At 34.4% G+C, this 18,728-nt stretch overlaps 1 protein-coding gene across 4 annotated transcripts in view; it reads left to right on the forward strand.

Annotated features, from left to right (window-relative positions):
* The window catches only part of CDH18 (cadherin 18), a 339,165-nt gene that overhangs the window by 76,256 nt on the left and 244,181 nt on the right, over window positions 1–18,728 (forward strand). For all 4 annotated transcript variants that reach the window (XM_044233538.1, XM_044233545.1, XM_044233550.1 and 1 more), the window contains exon 2: window positions 7,089–7,383. In XM_044233538.1, coding sequence (XP_044089473.1) covers window positions 7,089–7,383 — 295 coding nt within the window. The remainder of the gene's footprint in view (window positions 1–7,088; window positions 7,384–18,728) is intronic.

The following is an 18,728-nucleotide window of genomic DNA, read 5'->3' on the forward strand; positions in this document are numbered from 1 at the left end:
CTTAATATATCTTATTGTACTCTACTCACTCTTCTTATTATGATGAGGTGGGACAATAAAATGACTGCATGATAAGACAGAGTGAGGTGAATGAGGTATGTGGGTAGTGTGACATATGGTTAAGCCACTATTGACCTGCTAGTGATATGTCAGAAGGAGGATCATCTGCTCTGGCCTCTGGACCACAGCTGACTGTGGGTAACTGAAACCAGGGAAGACAAAACCACAGACAAGGAGGAGGGGGATGCTGAATTTCTCTGATATCTTCTCCTACTGACCTTCTCCATCCTTGCAATTCTGGTCACACTTGCTTCCTCACTGTTTCTGGAATCCACTGGTCATGTCCCTAACTTGATCCTTTTGCTCTTTCTGGTCTCCCTGCCTGCAATGCTCTTCCCTATAATATGCACTTGGCTAACTCCCTCACCTCCTTCAAGAATTTACTAAAATGTCATTCTTTGAATATGCCTTATCTGACTCCTTTATTATATTTTATTGTTGCTTTAAAAATCACTGCAAAATTAGTGCCTTAAAACAACATGAATTTATTTTCAACACTGACAGTCCAGAAGTTTCACATAGTTCTCACATAGTTGACTAAAATCAAGGTGTGGGCAGGGCTTCATTCTTCTAGGGAAGAATCCATCCCCTTGCTTTTTCCCAGCTTCTAGAGACCTCTTTTAGGTCTTGCATGAAGATTTTTACATTTTAGAACCAGAATGAGGTGCTGAATCCTTCTCACACTTCCGTTTTTCTCTCTCTCTCACCCAGCTGGGATCAGTTCTTCCCTTGTAAGGACCCATGTGATCAGAATTGTCCCATCTAGAGAAACCAAGGTAATTTCCTTGTCTTAAGGACCTTAACCTACATCACGTGTATGAAGTCCTTTTGCCATATAAAGTAACATATTCACAGGTTTCCAGAGTAAAGATGTAGACATCTTTGAGGGACCTGTGTTCTGCCCACCATACTTCCATATTTAATACTGCAATCTCTGTACACATTCCCAACCACCTTTGATAGCTCTTCTCCTTTGGTTTCTTTCTTTTTAAAAGAGAGTGTGGGTCCTGCCATCTTTTACCATGTTACGTATCAGTCGTGTTTTCTGGTTACTGTATATTTCTTCCCACTGGGATTGATGTAAGCTCTCCCAGGGTGGGAATCTCTGCATTAGTGATGTGTTTAAATACTGAGTACCAGAACTGAAACACAGTGAGGGCTCCAAAAATATTTGTTGGATATGTACTTCTGAAAGTGATTACTAGATCAAATGATAATCTTACATTTTATTGTCAGTTGAATTTTCTAAATGATTGAAGCCATTCACATTTCTGTCATCTTCTTTCCCTCTTCCTTTGATATGCAATTACTGCTTTTTTATTTGAACAAAGAGCAAAATGAACAGTAATGACAGAGTTTTAATGGAGATGAAATCACAACATATGCAAATATGTGGACAATGGTTTGGGCCAGTATTGTGCTGGAATTGTACTAATGTTAGTACACTCAGATTTTTTTTTTTTTTTTCATTTAAAACCAGCTGCCTGGGCTATCTCTTTCTCAGCTGGATCCTAATTGGCAGATAAAAGAATACAGATTAACTCTGATAGAGAAGAGGTACTCCTATGCCTCATCTATCTCCAACTTTAATCAATGGATTAGTTTTTGAGGCTAACAATTAATAGTGAAATTCTCACTGACTTGCCTCCTGCAGTGACAAAATATTTGGTACACTGCAATGTGGCCCTCTAAAGTAGCTGATTGAAATGGAATTATGACAACTTCAGACTTCAGAGATATTTTATAGTTTTTTTCTTTAATCTTGCACATTAATACCCCTAACCTGGGATTCAGGGGACATAATAAACACATACTGCCTCTTGTTCCTTTTCCTTCCTCCTCCTCCCTCATTAGTTTCCTTCCCTAAAAATGCATCTTGGTAATTTAAATGATAAAAACTGAAATTCAACAGGAGACTTTTTCATGTCTGCAAACTCTGATGTTTCTAGTTAAAAAAAACACATACCTCATTTCGTTACTCACCTAATTTCTTAACATTTTAATCAATTAATGTTAGATTTGTGTTTGAACAAAATACTTAATCATTACTATTTTTAATATAACTTTTTATATATTAGTTGTTGCCTAATTAAAACCAATGGTTACATTTTTTTTGCACAAGACTGATATGTTAATTATCAAGAGCCTATTATGATTTGATATGTTTTTCTTCTTTACATCAATTACTTATTAATAGTTCAACTGAATTTCATTTCATCTGCTTATAGTTTAAAATATAAAAGATTCTGCAAAAAATATAACACATCTGGAAGGAAGGATGCATAATAAATATTATAATAACATGTATTTCCTACGATCGTCACATTGCATCACTTATATTTTATGTGTTGGGAAAATAATAGTAGTGGAATTGCTATAAGATATTTCTGACTTTATTCCTGGATTCCACTGGAATATTGTAAATATAAGTTTCCTACTCATAAAAAAATACATAAAACATGTAGTTTAAAATATTACAATTTTAAGTCAGTGACCTATCTTTTTAACATAGCTTGAAGTCCTCACTAAAAGCAACTTTTGAAATTAATTGCTCTGCCACCATCTTCTTAACCTTTTAAAGTTATTCTTCCCCAAGGGATAGAATATTATCTTAGTAAGGAACTCTGCATTGGAGTGAAAGCCATAAATTTTTAGGTCCTGATCTTAATGTGGTCCAGGGTGAATAAATAGTTTTCTAGGGGGAACTCATGTGAGTCGCATGAGCTTCCTAAGTGCCATAGGTTACTACTTAACACTTAGAAAGAGATAATTTATTAAAGTAATGCCAGAGAAGTAGTCGTTTTGCCTTACTTGGGTGGTTATATTTTCTTTCTTCATTCTCCTCCCCTTTCCTGTTCTCTAAGGAGCAGTTAATTAACCCTGTTTTATCATGTGATCACATAACACGAGCATTCTCTCTTCTTGCTTTAGGACAAAATAACATCTGTCCTTTCACACAAAAATGTGTCTTCCTTTGCAAAATATCATGACTTCTAAAAGTATATTCCTACCACTCTGTTTTGATAAAACCCTGACACTTTTCTCGGTGGTATTTCTAAAATGTCTGCTACAAAGGTTTCAGTATACATGACTAGGAAAACTTTTTCTCCTAAATATTTTTACGTGTATTGATGTCAGATACAATGAAACTTCTCTTAACTACTACAATAGCTAGCTTAATTTACAGCATCATATTTTGCCTTTACTAAATCAGTCTCATATCTATACCCAGAGTACTTCTGTTATATGTGCACTACGCCTGGTTTGATGTCATTGCTGCCCACACTCAGAGATAGTACATTTCTACTCTGGTTATCTGTTTTACCTGATTGTCTGTATCAAAGAGTTTTCTCTCCATATCTTAAGATTTTTGCCTCCACTGCTGACCCATTTCATTCCTTCATTCGCTCATTCATCCATTCATTCATTTACTCATTCACTGTTTCTTGCCTTAAAAAAAAAAAATCCCAATATACAACATGTGCTCTTCCAGGGTCTTAAAATTCACTCATTAAGCAAAAGAAGACAAAATAGCAGGTGGTTCTCTTGGGAACCACCTCTGTTGCAGATATGATTTCCAAACTAACCGGAACATTTGGAGATGGGTGTATGGTAGACAAAGGATAATCCTGACAGTGGATAGCTGTTGTTTCACAAATGTTTATCATCATAATCATATAAGCTAAACACCATTGTAATAGTTTCCCATCAGTGTTAAAATAAAAGCTAATCATTCCAAGATTCAACTAGGCCTGCTGAAAGATTTACAAAATCCATTAATGAAATGATTATCTACATTATTTAAACACTCAAGCTAAGCATTAATAACACCTTATATAATTCAGATACATATTTGTAACATTTTAATATAAATTTTATTATGTTATCCAATAATATAAATACTGCTAAATTATAATTCACTGATTTTATTGCACATCTATTTTCAAATTAGACATAACTTTGGATATATTTAGGCTTAGTTGTTTAATTATAAACACTTTATGAATGTGGAACGAGATTATAAACACTAATTATAAACACTTTATGAATGTGGAATGAGATTCAAGTCTTAAAATCTAAAGCCATAAAATTACTCACATTTTTTTCTTTTATATGAATTGCTTAGCAATCTATTAAAAGGAAAGAGTGTGTTACATTTTTAATACATGCTTTAGATTGACAACTTTACTATTTCTTTTACAAACTTCCATTGCTCATCTAGATATATATATATATATATATATATATATATATATATATAAAATGATTAACTTTTTAATAAAAATCTTTGATCCAAAATAAAGTAACATCAAAATAACCTCACCGACTCAGTTCATGATCTCTCGGTCCTGGAATCAAGCCCCACATTCCGCTCTCTGCTCGGCAGGGAGACTGCTTCCTCCTCTCTATCTGCCTGCCTCTCTGCCTACTTGTGATGTCTGTCTGTCAAATAAATAAATAAAATCTTACAAAACAAATAACCTCACTGAGTACATAGAAGAACATGAAAATAAAAGTCAGTTGTCACCATTGCTATCTTTCTGAAATTAGTTGTTAGAAGCATAACACATTTCTCCCAAAAGGGTTTTAAATTATGTATGTAGATTTATAACTTATATATAGTATAACAATAGCTAATAAAACTGCCTCACACTTTATTTAATAACAAGAGTGTTTGAGAAAGTGTTTTTAAAGACGTTTAATGAATTTGTCGCTTTACATTGCTATGATTTGGTTATGGATTAAAGCAAAGTTGCAGAATGTGAAAGAAGCTGCTCTTTTGATATTTTGCAGGTGTCTGCTTCATAAATGATAAATCCTCCCTCTAGGTGCTAAAAAGATAGGTTAAGAAACATAAAAAGATGACTAAATATATTTCCATCCATGCATATAACTATCTCCACACAACCTATTCTGCATTCTTCGTTCAGTAGTTAATTTACTAATGAAGTGTGAATCTTTGAAAGCTATGTTTTTAATATTTTGCTAATGGATTTCTTACGCCTCTTTATAAAGCTCAAAAAAAAAAAGTTTTGGGGCACCTGGGTGGCTCAGTGGATTAAAGCCTCTGCCTTCAGCTCCGGTCATGATCCCAGGGTCCTGGGATCGAGCCCCGCATCGGGCTCTCTGCTCAGCGGGGAGTCGGCTTCCTCCTCTCTCTCTTTCTCTGCCTACTTGTGATCTCCGTCTGTCAAATAAATAAATAGAATCTTAAAAAAAAAAGTTTTAAGGAGATGTAATTTGCTGAATCTTGCTAAGTGATTACCTTCAAAATTAGTCCCTGTTAATGTCTTACACATTTTCAAGAAGAGATAGGATTATTTTTTATATAGATAATTCATATTTCAGTTGCCTCCCTTTTATCATAGAAGAGTTCTTTTGTCACAGTTTATTATATTTTTCTTTATTTTATCTTCTTAAAAAATGTCTTTTAAGAGTTCAGAGACTTTAATATAATCCTTGAAAAATTTCTCTTTATTATGGCAAGAAACCCAAAAGCTATATGAACAAGGTTATATTTTTCAATGTTTCCAAGTGTCAGAAATGAGCAAAAGGTGAGTAGTTAAGGTTATGTAAACAAAAAGGTTTCACATCAAGAGTAACTGTTCAGATCTCTTGGGAGAAACAATTCTTCAAATGTATGTTAAGATTTGAGAAAATATTGTGTTGTTGTTTCTAGTTAAAAATATAGCATAAATGATAAATTTTGGAAAACACAAAAATAAAATTAAATTAAATTAAAAAATATAGCAGAGGCCCTTATGAAAATATTTAATTAAGATGGCACAAGTTGTAATGCATTATGAAGTATGAATTAAATGCAATATAAAAGCATTTCTTGGGGTGCCTGGAAAGCTTCCCAAGCATTCAAATCTTGATTTGAATCAAATCTTAAGCATTCAAATCTTGATTTCAGCTCAGGTCATCTCAGGGTCATGAGACTGAGCTCTGTGTTGGACTCCGCACTCAGTGCAGAGTCTGCTTGAGATTCTCTCTTCCTCTTTCTCTGTCCCTCCACCTGTGTTCTCACTCTCTCTGTCTTTCTCTTTAAGATAAATAAATAAAAACATTTCCTGATGTTTAAATAACAAAAAAGGTTTATAATTATCTTAGTATATATTTATCTTTCTTACTAAATACTTCTTTTCTGCTGAAATATTACTTCTACAATATCTATTAAAATGATATTCCATTATTTTCATTTTAATGAGTGAGAATTTGTTACTATTTTAATTAATTATAAAAATAATATGATACAAATTTTGAATTAGAGTTTCATAATTAAAAGAGAAAGGATGCCTGGCTGACCTCAGTCAGTAGAACATGTGACTCTTGATCTCAGGGTCATGAGTTCAAGCCCCACACTGGGAAAAGAGATTACTAAAAATAAATAAATAAACAAACAGACAAACTTAAAAAATAAAATGTTCCATTTTTATCTATTTTAATGTTCTTAATGTTCTAAATCTGAACAATTAATTTGGAAAATATTCTTTGTAAACATTTTTCAAATTATAAAATTAATATCTCTGTAACAAATAAGTGCCTCTCTTGTGAAAATTTTTAACAATATGAATTTTCTCCTACCATATATATTTTTCTTTTTAAAATTTTAAATTTTAAACAAAATGCCAAACAATTAATTTTAAAAAATCATTATTCCTGAAAGTATTGAAGGGAAAGTGTTTACTGGTGATTTCTTTTTCCAATTCTATTTTCTGTAGTTAGTGATGTGGTGATTTAGTAGAATAACATTAAGTGTTGTTATTTTTCTTTTAATTAGTATTATCTATTAATTTCCCATAAGTCAATAATTGCATTTTTTAGGTCATGATAAAAATATCCATATCAGTACCAAGAAGAGAAAAACTGTAGAAAAATAAATGACTGTAGTAATCTATGGGACTCTGTGGAGATAAAAGCGATGATCAAAGTAAATTAAAAACTATATATAGATAATTTTAAGGTAACATGATGTTAGGTTGTAATATAATTGCAAGCTAAATTATTTAATTTTTATTTTTTAGCTGCACTCCAATTCAGACAAAGGTGATGGGTCTGTCAAATACATTCTTACTGGAGAAGGTGCTGGGACTATATTTATCATTGATGATACCACTGGTGACATTCACTCAACGAAAAGCCTAGACAGAGAGCAGAAGACCCACTATGTGCTTCATGCCCAAGCTATTGACAGACGAACAAACAAGCCTCTTGAACCTGAATCCGAGTTCATAATCAAAGTACAAGACATCAATGACAATGCTCCGAAGTTCACAGATGGACCATACATCGTGACTGTGCCTGAAATGTCGGATATGGGTAAGAATAATCATTGTTTACTTTGGCAGTTAATATATTTTTGAGAATCAAAAAAAAAAATTATCATTTGAAGACCAGTTTTTTATTTTCTATTTGTGTGTGCAGAAATATGAAGAAATTTCAAAATATTTTGATATTTATATGTAGCTTAAAATGTTCAAGGATATTGGGTCTAGATATAGATATTGGCTCTAGATTATAATATTATTAATGTTAATTTATGAACTTATAAGTATAGATAATGGTTTGGTATCAGGGAAAGAAAAAAAAAATCGTTAATGGGAAAACACCAGCAATTCTTGCTTGACACAGGTTTTGACAATACAATTTCCTCATGCGTCATGCTACAAAGATATCAACACATTCAAGGTGACAATTTGCAGGAATAAAAATAGACATTATAATGTCTGAAATCTTTTGCTACATGTCTTTTAAGCTTTTAGTATATGACCAAACTATAACATTAAAAAGGCAAGTAATAGCTACCATATTCAATAAAACTTTTTAAATACTCATAAGCTTTTACATACCTTATTTTAAAACACAAAATAATCATTAAAGTACTTTGTATACCATTTTAACGATGTATAAGCCACCATACCATACTGAGGTGATTTCCCCAAATTCGTATATTTAGAAAATAGCCAAGAAGAAATTGACACCATGTTCTCCTGAATGTAGAGCTTATTCTGCAGTTGATGGGTTATGATCCAGGTCTCTAGCCACTCTGATGATCTGGGGCTTTCTCTTCACTTACAAATCTCTGCCCTGTAGCTACTTTATATTTTGCTTTTATCTTCTATGACAGATTTTCTAAATCATTAAATTGAAGTTCAGCTATGATACTTTTTTGACTATCTCTGTAAGACTCTAAGGTGGGATTTAGAACACAATTTTTGAGTAAAGATTTTATATATTTGAGCTTATATGTGAACATTATTATATATGTAAGTCTACATGACTATTAGTTTGAGTTAGGGTTATTATAGCTATTAATCAAATTGTTAGGTATTTGAATATATGTAAGCTTTTTAAATTTTGATTTTTAAAATGTTTTTGAGATATAACTGATACTCAGCTGTGTATATGTTTAAGATGTGCAGCAAAATACCTTCACTTACACCTACACCATGAAATGGTCACCACAACAAGTTTAGCTAACATTCTTCATCCTGTATACATATAGGTTGTTAATGGAAGATTGTAGTTTCTTCCCTTCCCTGCTCGAGTCCATTTTAGTTCTCATGAGCTAGGCAGGTGACTCCTGAAGCTGTTGGAGAAACAGGTTAGAAAGATAAGACTAGTTCTTGATCAGAGTCTCAAAGTAGAAAGCGATTCTACCAGAGTAGAACAGAGGAATCAGCGCCGGAGAACTTGGGGAGAGGCCCAGAAGTCACTCAGGCTTATTGTTCTATTAGGAAAGTTGAAGGGAAACTGAGGAGCTCAACACCATGAAGCCTGGCAGGTGAGAGTTTATGTGGAAACTCTAGAACAGACTTCCTTCTCTCACCTTGTCAAGGATCTGACACCCCATTTGCTAACCTCCTTTAGTCTCACAAGACAAGAGCTCTGTGACTCCACCATTTGTGAAAATGCCATTGGTAAGGATTCTTCTAGAGGCTACTGCTATAACCAGGGGCACAAAGAGCAAAGAAAAACACAGGCAGAACAGTTATCACCAAGCAAGTGTACTGAGCAGAGGATATCAAGAGCGCTGGTGTTGTCGGGGTACTACACAGAGATTTATGTAACTGAGAGCCATGTTTCAGCAACTCATAAACAACAAAGTATCAGTATATGATTAGGGTATGAATGATCATTGATATAATCCAAATTGTTGTCCTGGAACTTGATAATATATCAGACTGGAAGAAGTAACTAAAAATCAGAGAGCAAAAAATACCCCCAATTTGGGAATTGGGGTACAAGATGAGATTTATAAGATTCATTAGACCTTTCATGTGAATGACATATGTTCCCAGGCAGCAAGAGTAAATGAAGGAATGGACAATATTTTTTTTTCCTTGAGGTGAAGAACATACTGAATTTATGAGTTTAATACAGTTTTTGAGGAGGGGTTAGAATAAGAATTAAACCTAGGTAAGTCCTGGCCAATTACCTAAAACCCAAATAAAAGAAAATTTTACACTTTTAGATATTTTAAAATTACCTACAAATTTATATATCTAGATATAGATCATATTTGTCACTTGAAATATTAGAATCTGATTGACAGTTGAATGTACAACATACAAAGAAAAAACAAAGAAACAAACAAACTGAAGCCCCAAATCCCTTGTTCATCAAAATATGATTCATTTCTCAAGGTAAAAGAAATGTTTGGGGAAGGATCCAGAAAGAAGCTCATCACCTTATCTTATCTAAAAATATATTCGAGAAAATGTTGAAATTAAAAATTGTTGAAATGAATCCAAATACAGATCCTCAAAGTTAAGGAAAATGACAAGGAGAGGGGAAAAAAAAAATATATATATATATGAAATGTACCCTGAAATACGTGTTTTTGTGTATACACAATTAAATAAAAATGGGTACATTTGAGGGTGCTACAGGATACCGTACAATCTAAGAATTATAAAGCTTAAAGGAAATGTTGCAGCACAGGCTATAGTTTGAGGACATAGGAACAAGCCACATTTCTGTGTTCATCCAGGAGGATGGGAATGGGAAATAATATTCCTGAGTTCTTCTACTGAGATGAGTATGGTTGGAGAGAAATATATAATATGTGAAAGAAATAGAGAAAAAGGGGGCACCTTGATGGCTTAGTCAGTTAAGCGTCTGAGTTCAACTCAGGTCATGATCTCAGGGTCCTGGGATCAAGACCTGTGTCAGGCTTCCTGCTCAGTGGGGAGTCTGCTTCTTCCTCTCCCTTGGGCCCTCCCTCTCCCCCACCCCTGACAGAGGTTGCTTTCTCTCATTCTCTCTCTCTCTCAAATTAAAAAAAGCATCCATTAAAAAAATAAAAAGTAGAGAAAAAAGAACAAAACAGAGCAGGTTTTAAGTGTAACTGTATTACTGTGCTTCTAGGCATGATTCCACTGAGAGAGAAAGAACTCACTAAGAAAAAAAAAATAGATAAAAAAGCATCATCATAACATCTAATGTACATTTTAATATGGATGTATAGGAGGTGCTCTGAAAGTTAGTGGAGGGAGGAACTAACCTTACATGTGTACTGTAGAATGTGTGATATTTGCATTGACTCTGATTTTAGAATTAAAAAGCAGTATTACAGAGGAAGGACCAGCCAACAATGGCAGAGGAGACAAACAAACTCAGCTTGCTGTCTGCTTAGTAAATAATGTTTAACTGGAATACATCCACACCCATTCATTTAAATATTGCCTAAGGTAGTTTGGTCATTACAGTGGAAAAACTGAGAAGCTGCAGTGGAGACCATTTGGCTCACGGAGCCCAAAGTATTTCCATGTTGACTTTCACAGAAAAAAGTTTGCCAATCCCCATTGTAAGGACTTGCAGGGGATGAGCCTGGGGGCGGTGGGAGTAATGGAGGTTAGCATCACGGTTCTGATAGACGAGGCATCTGCTCCCCGAGGACAGCTGCTGTTCTGCCTGCCCTGCTGAATACACACATGCACACGAACATGTGTTATTTGTTATAAACGCTAAGACTGGGCTTCTTCCCTTTAGGTGGATACTGTTCGTTCTCTACCTGCTCTTCAGCCTTTCTTTTAGTGTTGCCACAAATGTGTTTTGTTCAGGGTGACATGATGCAGAATCACGTATTCATGTCTCACCACTCCCTTTCATCTAGGACACACATATTTCACCCCCGGCCCATAGTGCAGATGTGGTACGGAAACGCAGCCCACGGGCGCCGTAAGGGTGGAAGCCTCCTAGTAAGGGAGATGGAGCAGAAAGTTAAACGGGTCTGGAAGAGTGATTCTGTTCCAGAGCTGATGTTCTATCCCAGGCCTGCCAAGGCCAAAATCATCCTTTTAACAAAGTAAACCCCTTTTCATTTAAGCTCTTTTGTTGGATCTCAGATACATACAGCTACATGGAATATGAATTGGTACTTGGACAAATTCTAGATTTAGCAAGGACCCCAAAAGCAAAAAATTGAAGCCAATACTGAATCCAAAAGAATGGTGAGAATGGTGTCAGCATCAGATAAGAAACAATGATGCCATTTTCCATGAAGTGCCTTGATTTAGGAATGACACATAAGTCAGCACTTATTTCTCTTTCTATGCACTTGTGGTGCTGGTTGATTGTCCTAGGACAGCTATGTCCCTTTTTGCCTATGCTGCAGCTAACAGTTGATTTCAGATTTTTAAATCTTGCTTGCAATCAGCTGTAGAATCAATTGCATTCACAGAAGTTTTGATCAGCAGGGAAAAGGAAATTGAACATTTCAATGTTGACTTTGAGTTCTGCAGAAAATCAAAAGTTGATCACCCCAAAACAACCAGTTAGTTTTGCCAGGATCTGACTACAAGTTGTCAAAGCAATCATGGTAAGGATCACTGAAACAAAATCAAGGAATATTTATTGAGCAATTACTATGTGCCAGGCATTGGATGTACTTTGTAGTAATTTTGTGCTCACATCATAAGGGCACCATTATGGTTATCCTTGTTTTGCAGAGGATTAAACTGATACATAGAATTAAATAATTTGACCAAGACTACATGGTTAGTAAGAAGTACAACTGGAAAAGATTGCTAAGCCAGAGACAGATTCAGCCTTTAAGTTCCCAGTTTTTTTTAAATATAGTTAAAAATATAAAATCTGGATCAGGCTATTTATGGAATAATTATAACAAAAATACTGGATGTTCCAGAATCCGTGCAGTTTATTGAGTCAGAAGTGGGGGTTTCCTTTCTTGACTTGTGAGGATAAGTTTGATGTTATTATGATGTTCCTCTTTGTTTTAAAGAATTGGATTTGGGGATGGCTACATACCATGAAGAAGAAAATTAATCTTACATAGCCCGAGAGTAAGGAAATAGACATTTATTATATTGGAAATCTAATCCCTAGGGAGTCCAATAAGGATATGCTTTAGAAAGAGAATTTTCTAACAACTCCAAAATGTGTACAGTAGATATAGTGTGGATAAAGACAATGGACAGTTTACATGTAGGTATGTGTGCCGAAAGCTGAAAAACCTTGTGATTGCAGATACTGTGCACAATGAAACAAATGGGGCTGTCGAGCAGTGGAAAGTGGCCTCATTAACTGAGTTCAGGAGTGGGCTCAGGTGGAGGACCAGTGTGCTCATGATGTTGAGACAATAGGATAGTGTGATTTTCCCCCACACTTAAGGACAGAGTTCATAGTAAATAAATCTGTGATTAAACTATAAAAACTGAAACTTTGAATCTGCTTATGAAAACACAACCACTAGAAAACAAAACAAACATGTATATGAAGGGTTTTTCTAATGTAAGATAAGATGCAATAAGCATCAATCACTAAGATATGAATTTGGATGAGTAAACATTTGAAAATACAGGTGTCAAATAATTATGCCAAACCTAATAAATGAAAGATGAACTAAAATACCGGTTAACATGCCTAGCTGACAGAGAACTAATCTTTATTACATAAGGGGATTTTTTAATAACAAAAATAGTCACAATCAAATAAAAGTATGGGGAAATTACTTTAGCAGGAGAGTCACAGAAAAATGATATGTGTTAATTATTCAAAGGAAAACCTCAAATTTCATTAGTAATTTAAGAAACCATGAAAGAGAAGGAGAAACAAACATTCACCTACTGAAGTATACAAGTCTGATAATTCACAAAGTTGTTAAAGTACAGAGCCATTAACAGACAGGTGAAGTCCCACAGTTGTTTTGGATAGCAATCTAACAGTATTTTAAATTGAGAATATATCCTTTTGTTACATAATCTAGATTATAGACCGAATGAGCTCATGGTCTCGTGGATTATAGACCACGAGATGCATTCACATGGTTACACAGAGATACATGTGGAAAGAGCCAAGGTGGCCTTCAGTAGACAAATGGCTAAAGAAGATATGGTCCGTATATACAATGGGATATTACTCAGCCATCAGAAAGGGTGAATACCCAAGTTTTGCTTCAGCATGGATGGGACTGGAGGAAATTATGTTGGGTGAAATAAGTCAAGCAGAGAAAGTCAGTCATCATATGGTTTCACTTACTTGTGGAGCATAAGGAATAATATGGAGGACATTAGGAGAGGGAAAGAAAAAGTGAAGGGTGGGGTGGGAGGTGGAGATGAAAAATAAGAGACTGTGGACTCTGAGAAACACACTGAGGGTTTTGGAGGTGAGGGGGTTGGGGGATGGGCGAGCCTGGAGGTGGGTATTAAGGAGGGCACGGATTGCATGGAGCACTGGGTGTTATATGTAAACAATGAATCTTGGAACACTGCATCAAAAACTAATGATGTATTGTACAGTGACTAACATAAATTAAATAAATAATAATAAAAACAAACAAAGTTTAAAAAGATACATGTAAAAGGATGTTCATCACAGTGTTATTCATAATAGCGAAACATTGGAAACACACTGAAAAGTTTACCAGTAAGGAGGTTTTCAAGTAAATGACTCTTCAAACATATACGGGTTACCTATATAGTCCTAAAATGAATGCATTTGTATGTATATAGTGATGTATGAAGATCTATATTGTTTTAATGAGAAAAAAGTTTTCAGAAGTACATGTGGAATGGATTATTTTAGACAGATAAGTGTGTGTTATACAGTGTATGTGCACATAGGACTTTCTCAAAGAAACACACATACTGAAAAAAAAAAGAAACATACTGGTGAAGGCACTTAGTTCAAAAAATGGGTTGTGGTTTTATCTGTTATCAGAGAAATGCGTTCTTCTTTATTAAAAACTATATATAATATGTATGTGTGTGTGTATATATGTACACACACATATATAGTGATAATAAAAAGTGAAATGCAGGCTTATGATGAAAAACCACTTTAAATAACAGTAATACTTAAAGATATATAGGTTTCTAATACTAATAATGGCTAGTACTGTAGACAGGTGATAACAAAAATTTTTCTCAGCATATGGTGCCTGACAAACTGATTAATTGGGTTTTGAATTACCTAGCCATTAAAAAAAAAAAAAAAAAACTGTCTTTTTGTATGACTTTAATTCTTCCTGGAGAGAGAGAGAAGTCATTTTTAGGTGCTGAGAACTAATAGTGGTTAGAGATAAAATGGTAAAAAACAAGAAAGAAAATAAAAAAATTAAAAGAAAGAAAGAAAAAGGAAACAAGATCCCTAAACTTGAACAGGCTACAGACATATAAACAGAAAATCTCAATATAGTGTTTGATAAGCAAAATATAAGGGAACCATAAAGTGGACAGGGAATTCACTTGCAAATTTAGAGAAGATATCCTCAGTGAATCTTACATAGTGTGCAGGGGTTTGGTCGTTAGACAAGGACTCCACATAGAAGATACAATGATGAAAAAAAAATCTTGTCTTCCTTCTGGGTTTATGGTCTACTTAGGGATGTTTGGGTGTGTGTGTGTGTGTGCGTGTACACATGCGTGTGAGTGTATGTGCATGTGTGTGTGTGCGCATGTGTTAAGGGGAAAATAAACAGGATTGTCATGCAAATGGTGAATTCCCTTTACAGTTTAGCTGAACGTGCTATGAGAATGCAGAGAAGACAGCACAAGAGACCCCTGGGTGTGCAAGTGTTTATCAGATTATTGTTTCTTGTATATCTTTCATGCTAAGTAATAGTCATGAAGCCTCCAAGTAATTGCTGTGTGCTCTATTACCAGTGATTAAAGCAAAATGTGGTTGCATGTTTCTTGACAGTGAATAATAATAATCAGCAAAGTCTGTGGCATCCTGGATGATTTAATTAAGAAAGGTGCAAAATGAATGAGTGTTTTTAGATACATGTTTTAATACAATGTTTTTCTTTACCTCTTCGGTTTACATCGTGTAATTTCAACTATTATCTAGGAATCATACCCCTCTACAGCAGGCTTTGTCAACCTTGCCACCAAATGACATAGTAGACAGAGGATTCTTTTTTTTTTAAATATTTTATTTATTTATTTGTCAGAGAGAGCGAGCGAGAGTGAGCACAGGCAGGCAGAGAGGCAGGCAGAGGCAGAGGGAGAAGCAGGCTCCCTACGGAGCAAGGAGCCCGATGTGGGACTCAGTCCCAGATCGCTGGGATCATGACCTGAGCCGAAGTCAGCTGCTTAACAAGCTGAGCCACCCAGGCGTCCCTGGATAGATGATTCTTTGCTGGGGGACTACCCTAGGCCTTGTAGGATGTTCAGCAGCATCTCTGGCCTCCGAACATTAGATGCTAGTAGCATCCTTTCTATCACCACCATATTACAGTGTCTTCAGACATTGCCAAATGCTCTCTGCGGGGAAGAATTTTTTAACGCATTTCAAAGTAGAAACATGAATTGGAGAATATGCTACTTGTTAAATTTATAGTCACTTCCAAAGGGAATCTCATAGTCTTAGAATACTCATATATTTTATGACCAAAACCAATTCTATCTGCCCAGGTCACCAATTTTCATGGTTAACATTAACTGTCATATTAAAGTACATTATATTATGAAAACAGTGAGGTACACTATTGAGTAAAGGTTATTTGTGCGCACAGAACAAAGTGTAACTGTATGATTATTAGAGAGTCGTTAAGACTCTCATTTTAAAAAAAGAAAATCTGCTTGTTATAGTGTTGGGTTAGAATAGGACCATTTAATTTATGATGAATGCCTTGAAACTACTACAATTTTTTTTTTTTTTACTTACCTAAAAATACCTCAAATAAAACAAAATGAACATGGGTGGACAGAATGACATAATATTATGGACCTGGATAGGTCCATGAAGACACTTGCACATGTTTTATCAATGAATGTTTAACATTTTTTTCTTTCTTTTTATTCTTCTGGTATGTAGTACATTATCATGCCAGTCTTTATGACTTTACCACCTCTAGCAATTATTCTATACAAGAATTTTCTTCTTTGTGATTCAAAGAACTTTAAAGAAGTACTTATTTAACTTTTTGGTTTAACATAACTTGATTAAAAATCTAAGTTCTTCAGAGATGAATTTTAAGAATATGAAATAAAAAGTAAATAATACTGATTATCATGACACAAAGAGGAAAATAACTATGGGATGAAATTACACCTGCTTTTGGAGCCAGCGGTCTAGTGCATGTGTGGTGTTTAAGAAATGAAAATAGCATCAGGAGAAAGGTACTCATAAACAGCATTGCCATTCTCAGAAAGGACATTGTAAGTGTCTCAAGACCTTTAGTGATACTGGAATGTCATATTGTTATAAAGAGCTGGTAAAGGTGTTTTATCAAGTATATTGAGCAATTCCTTCAAAAAATAATAGTTTTAAAGGATAATTTTGCCTCTTCCATTTTTACAGAAATATACCCCAATTTTTTGCAATTATAGTCTTCCTTTTACCTAGTATAAACAGTTTTTGATATGTTTTAATTGTTTTTCAGTCAAGTTTTAGTTATTTTTCAGCCACTCTAAATTTTCAAAAATAATTACTTTATATCTAGCAATTGTTTCTAGAGTAACTATACTAGATCACAGTGTGATTTGCCTGAAAGTAAATTTCACATCTTTTTTTACAGTGTATCTATAAGGAATCATATAAATCTCTACTTTTTTCTTCTGTATATTAATAAAAGATACCTATAAGTAAAAATAATTTACTAATATTTAAGATATAACAGACTATAGAAATAATAGATCTCGATGTATGAGAGAGAGACCAAAATATTACATTTTATTAAGACTATAAGTATGTAATTTATAAGCTTCAACTTCAGTGGAGCACTGATTCTTAGTTTGGCATTAAAAAAAAAAAAAAAGATAAGAAGTTTTACTGTATGACCCTCAAGAACCACACGGTGCCTTGCCCTTGGAGATGCATTGAAACATCCTACTCTTTTTCATGTCTTTGTTCTTCTCCAATCTCTAACTCCCAGGCCTATTTCCATTTGCAGCTGTGTTCTTTGTTGCAGAGCAACAAGAAGAGACACCAGCTGTGCTTACTTTATTGCACTGCTTGTTGGGGGACTGATTTAGTTCTGGCCAAACATCTTGGGAGCTTCACCCTGGATAGCTTCCAGGATTCTAGTAGCCATTTTAAAATCATTACTCTGGGGCATAACTTCAGAAGCAACTAATTTCAATGAAATGAGGCTGACACTGCTATGCTACACAGTAAATTAAAAGTTCCTGTGAGGAGTCACATTGGACAACTAATAAAGAGTGAAAATTGAACAAAAATTTCTGATTTTCACAACGTTTTCTTTTCATAACTTATCTCTTGTGTTGGTTAGCTAGTCTTTTGTAACAGATCAACCCACAACTTAAGGGCTCAAAACAGCTTCCGTTTTACATTGAACTACAAGAAAGATATAAATTAAGAAAACAATCCCATTTATAAGAGCATCAAAAAGAATAAAATACTAGGAATAAATTTAAGGAGGTAAAAGATCTGTGAACTGAAATCTGTAAAACATCAATAAAATGAACTGAAGAGGACACAAATAAATGAAAAGGTATTCCATGTTCATGGATTGGAAGAATTACTATTGTTTAAATGTCCATTCTGTCTGAAGTGACCTACAGATTCAATGCAACTCTAATAAAATGTCAGCGGCAGTTTTCACAGAACTAGAACAAACAATACAAATATTTTCATGGAACCTCAAAAGACACCTCATAGCAAAAGCAATCTTTGGGGGGGGCCCACAAAGTTGGAGGCCTCACTTCCTGATTCCAAATTATATTACAAAGCTGTAGTAATCAAAACAGTATAGTACTGACAAAAAACAGATGCCTAGATCAATGGAATAGAGAGACCAGAAGTACTCATGTATATATGGTCATTTGTTGACAAAGGAACCAAGAATATATACTGGAGAAAGGATATTCTCGTCAATAAATGGTGTTGGGAAAACTGGACAGCCACATGAAAAACAATGAAATTGGATCATTATTTTACATCACAAACAAAAATCATCTCAAATGGATTAAATACCTGAAATTGTAAAACTCCTGAAGAAAGCATAAGGGTAAGTTCCTTGACATTGGTCTTTGTAATGATATTTTGGATTTAATACCAAAGACAAAAGAACAGAAACAAAAACAAGCGACTGAGACTTCATCGAACTAAGAAAGCTTCTACACAGCAAAGGAAACATTGACAAAGTGAAATGAAATGATTGGAAGAACATATTTCATATGGACTCCTAGAGCAGCATTTCACTAGTATAAAAGTGCAAGTTTCAAGGGTTCTTG

The sequence above is a fragment of the Neovison vison genome, chromosome 1 (assembly GCF_020171115.1).
Source record: "Neovison vison isolate M4711 chromosome 1, ASM_NN_V1, whole genome shotgun sequence".
In the NCBI taxonomy this organism is placed as follows: Eukaryota; Metazoa; Chordata; class Mammalia; order Carnivora; family Mustelidae; genus Neogale; species Neogale vison.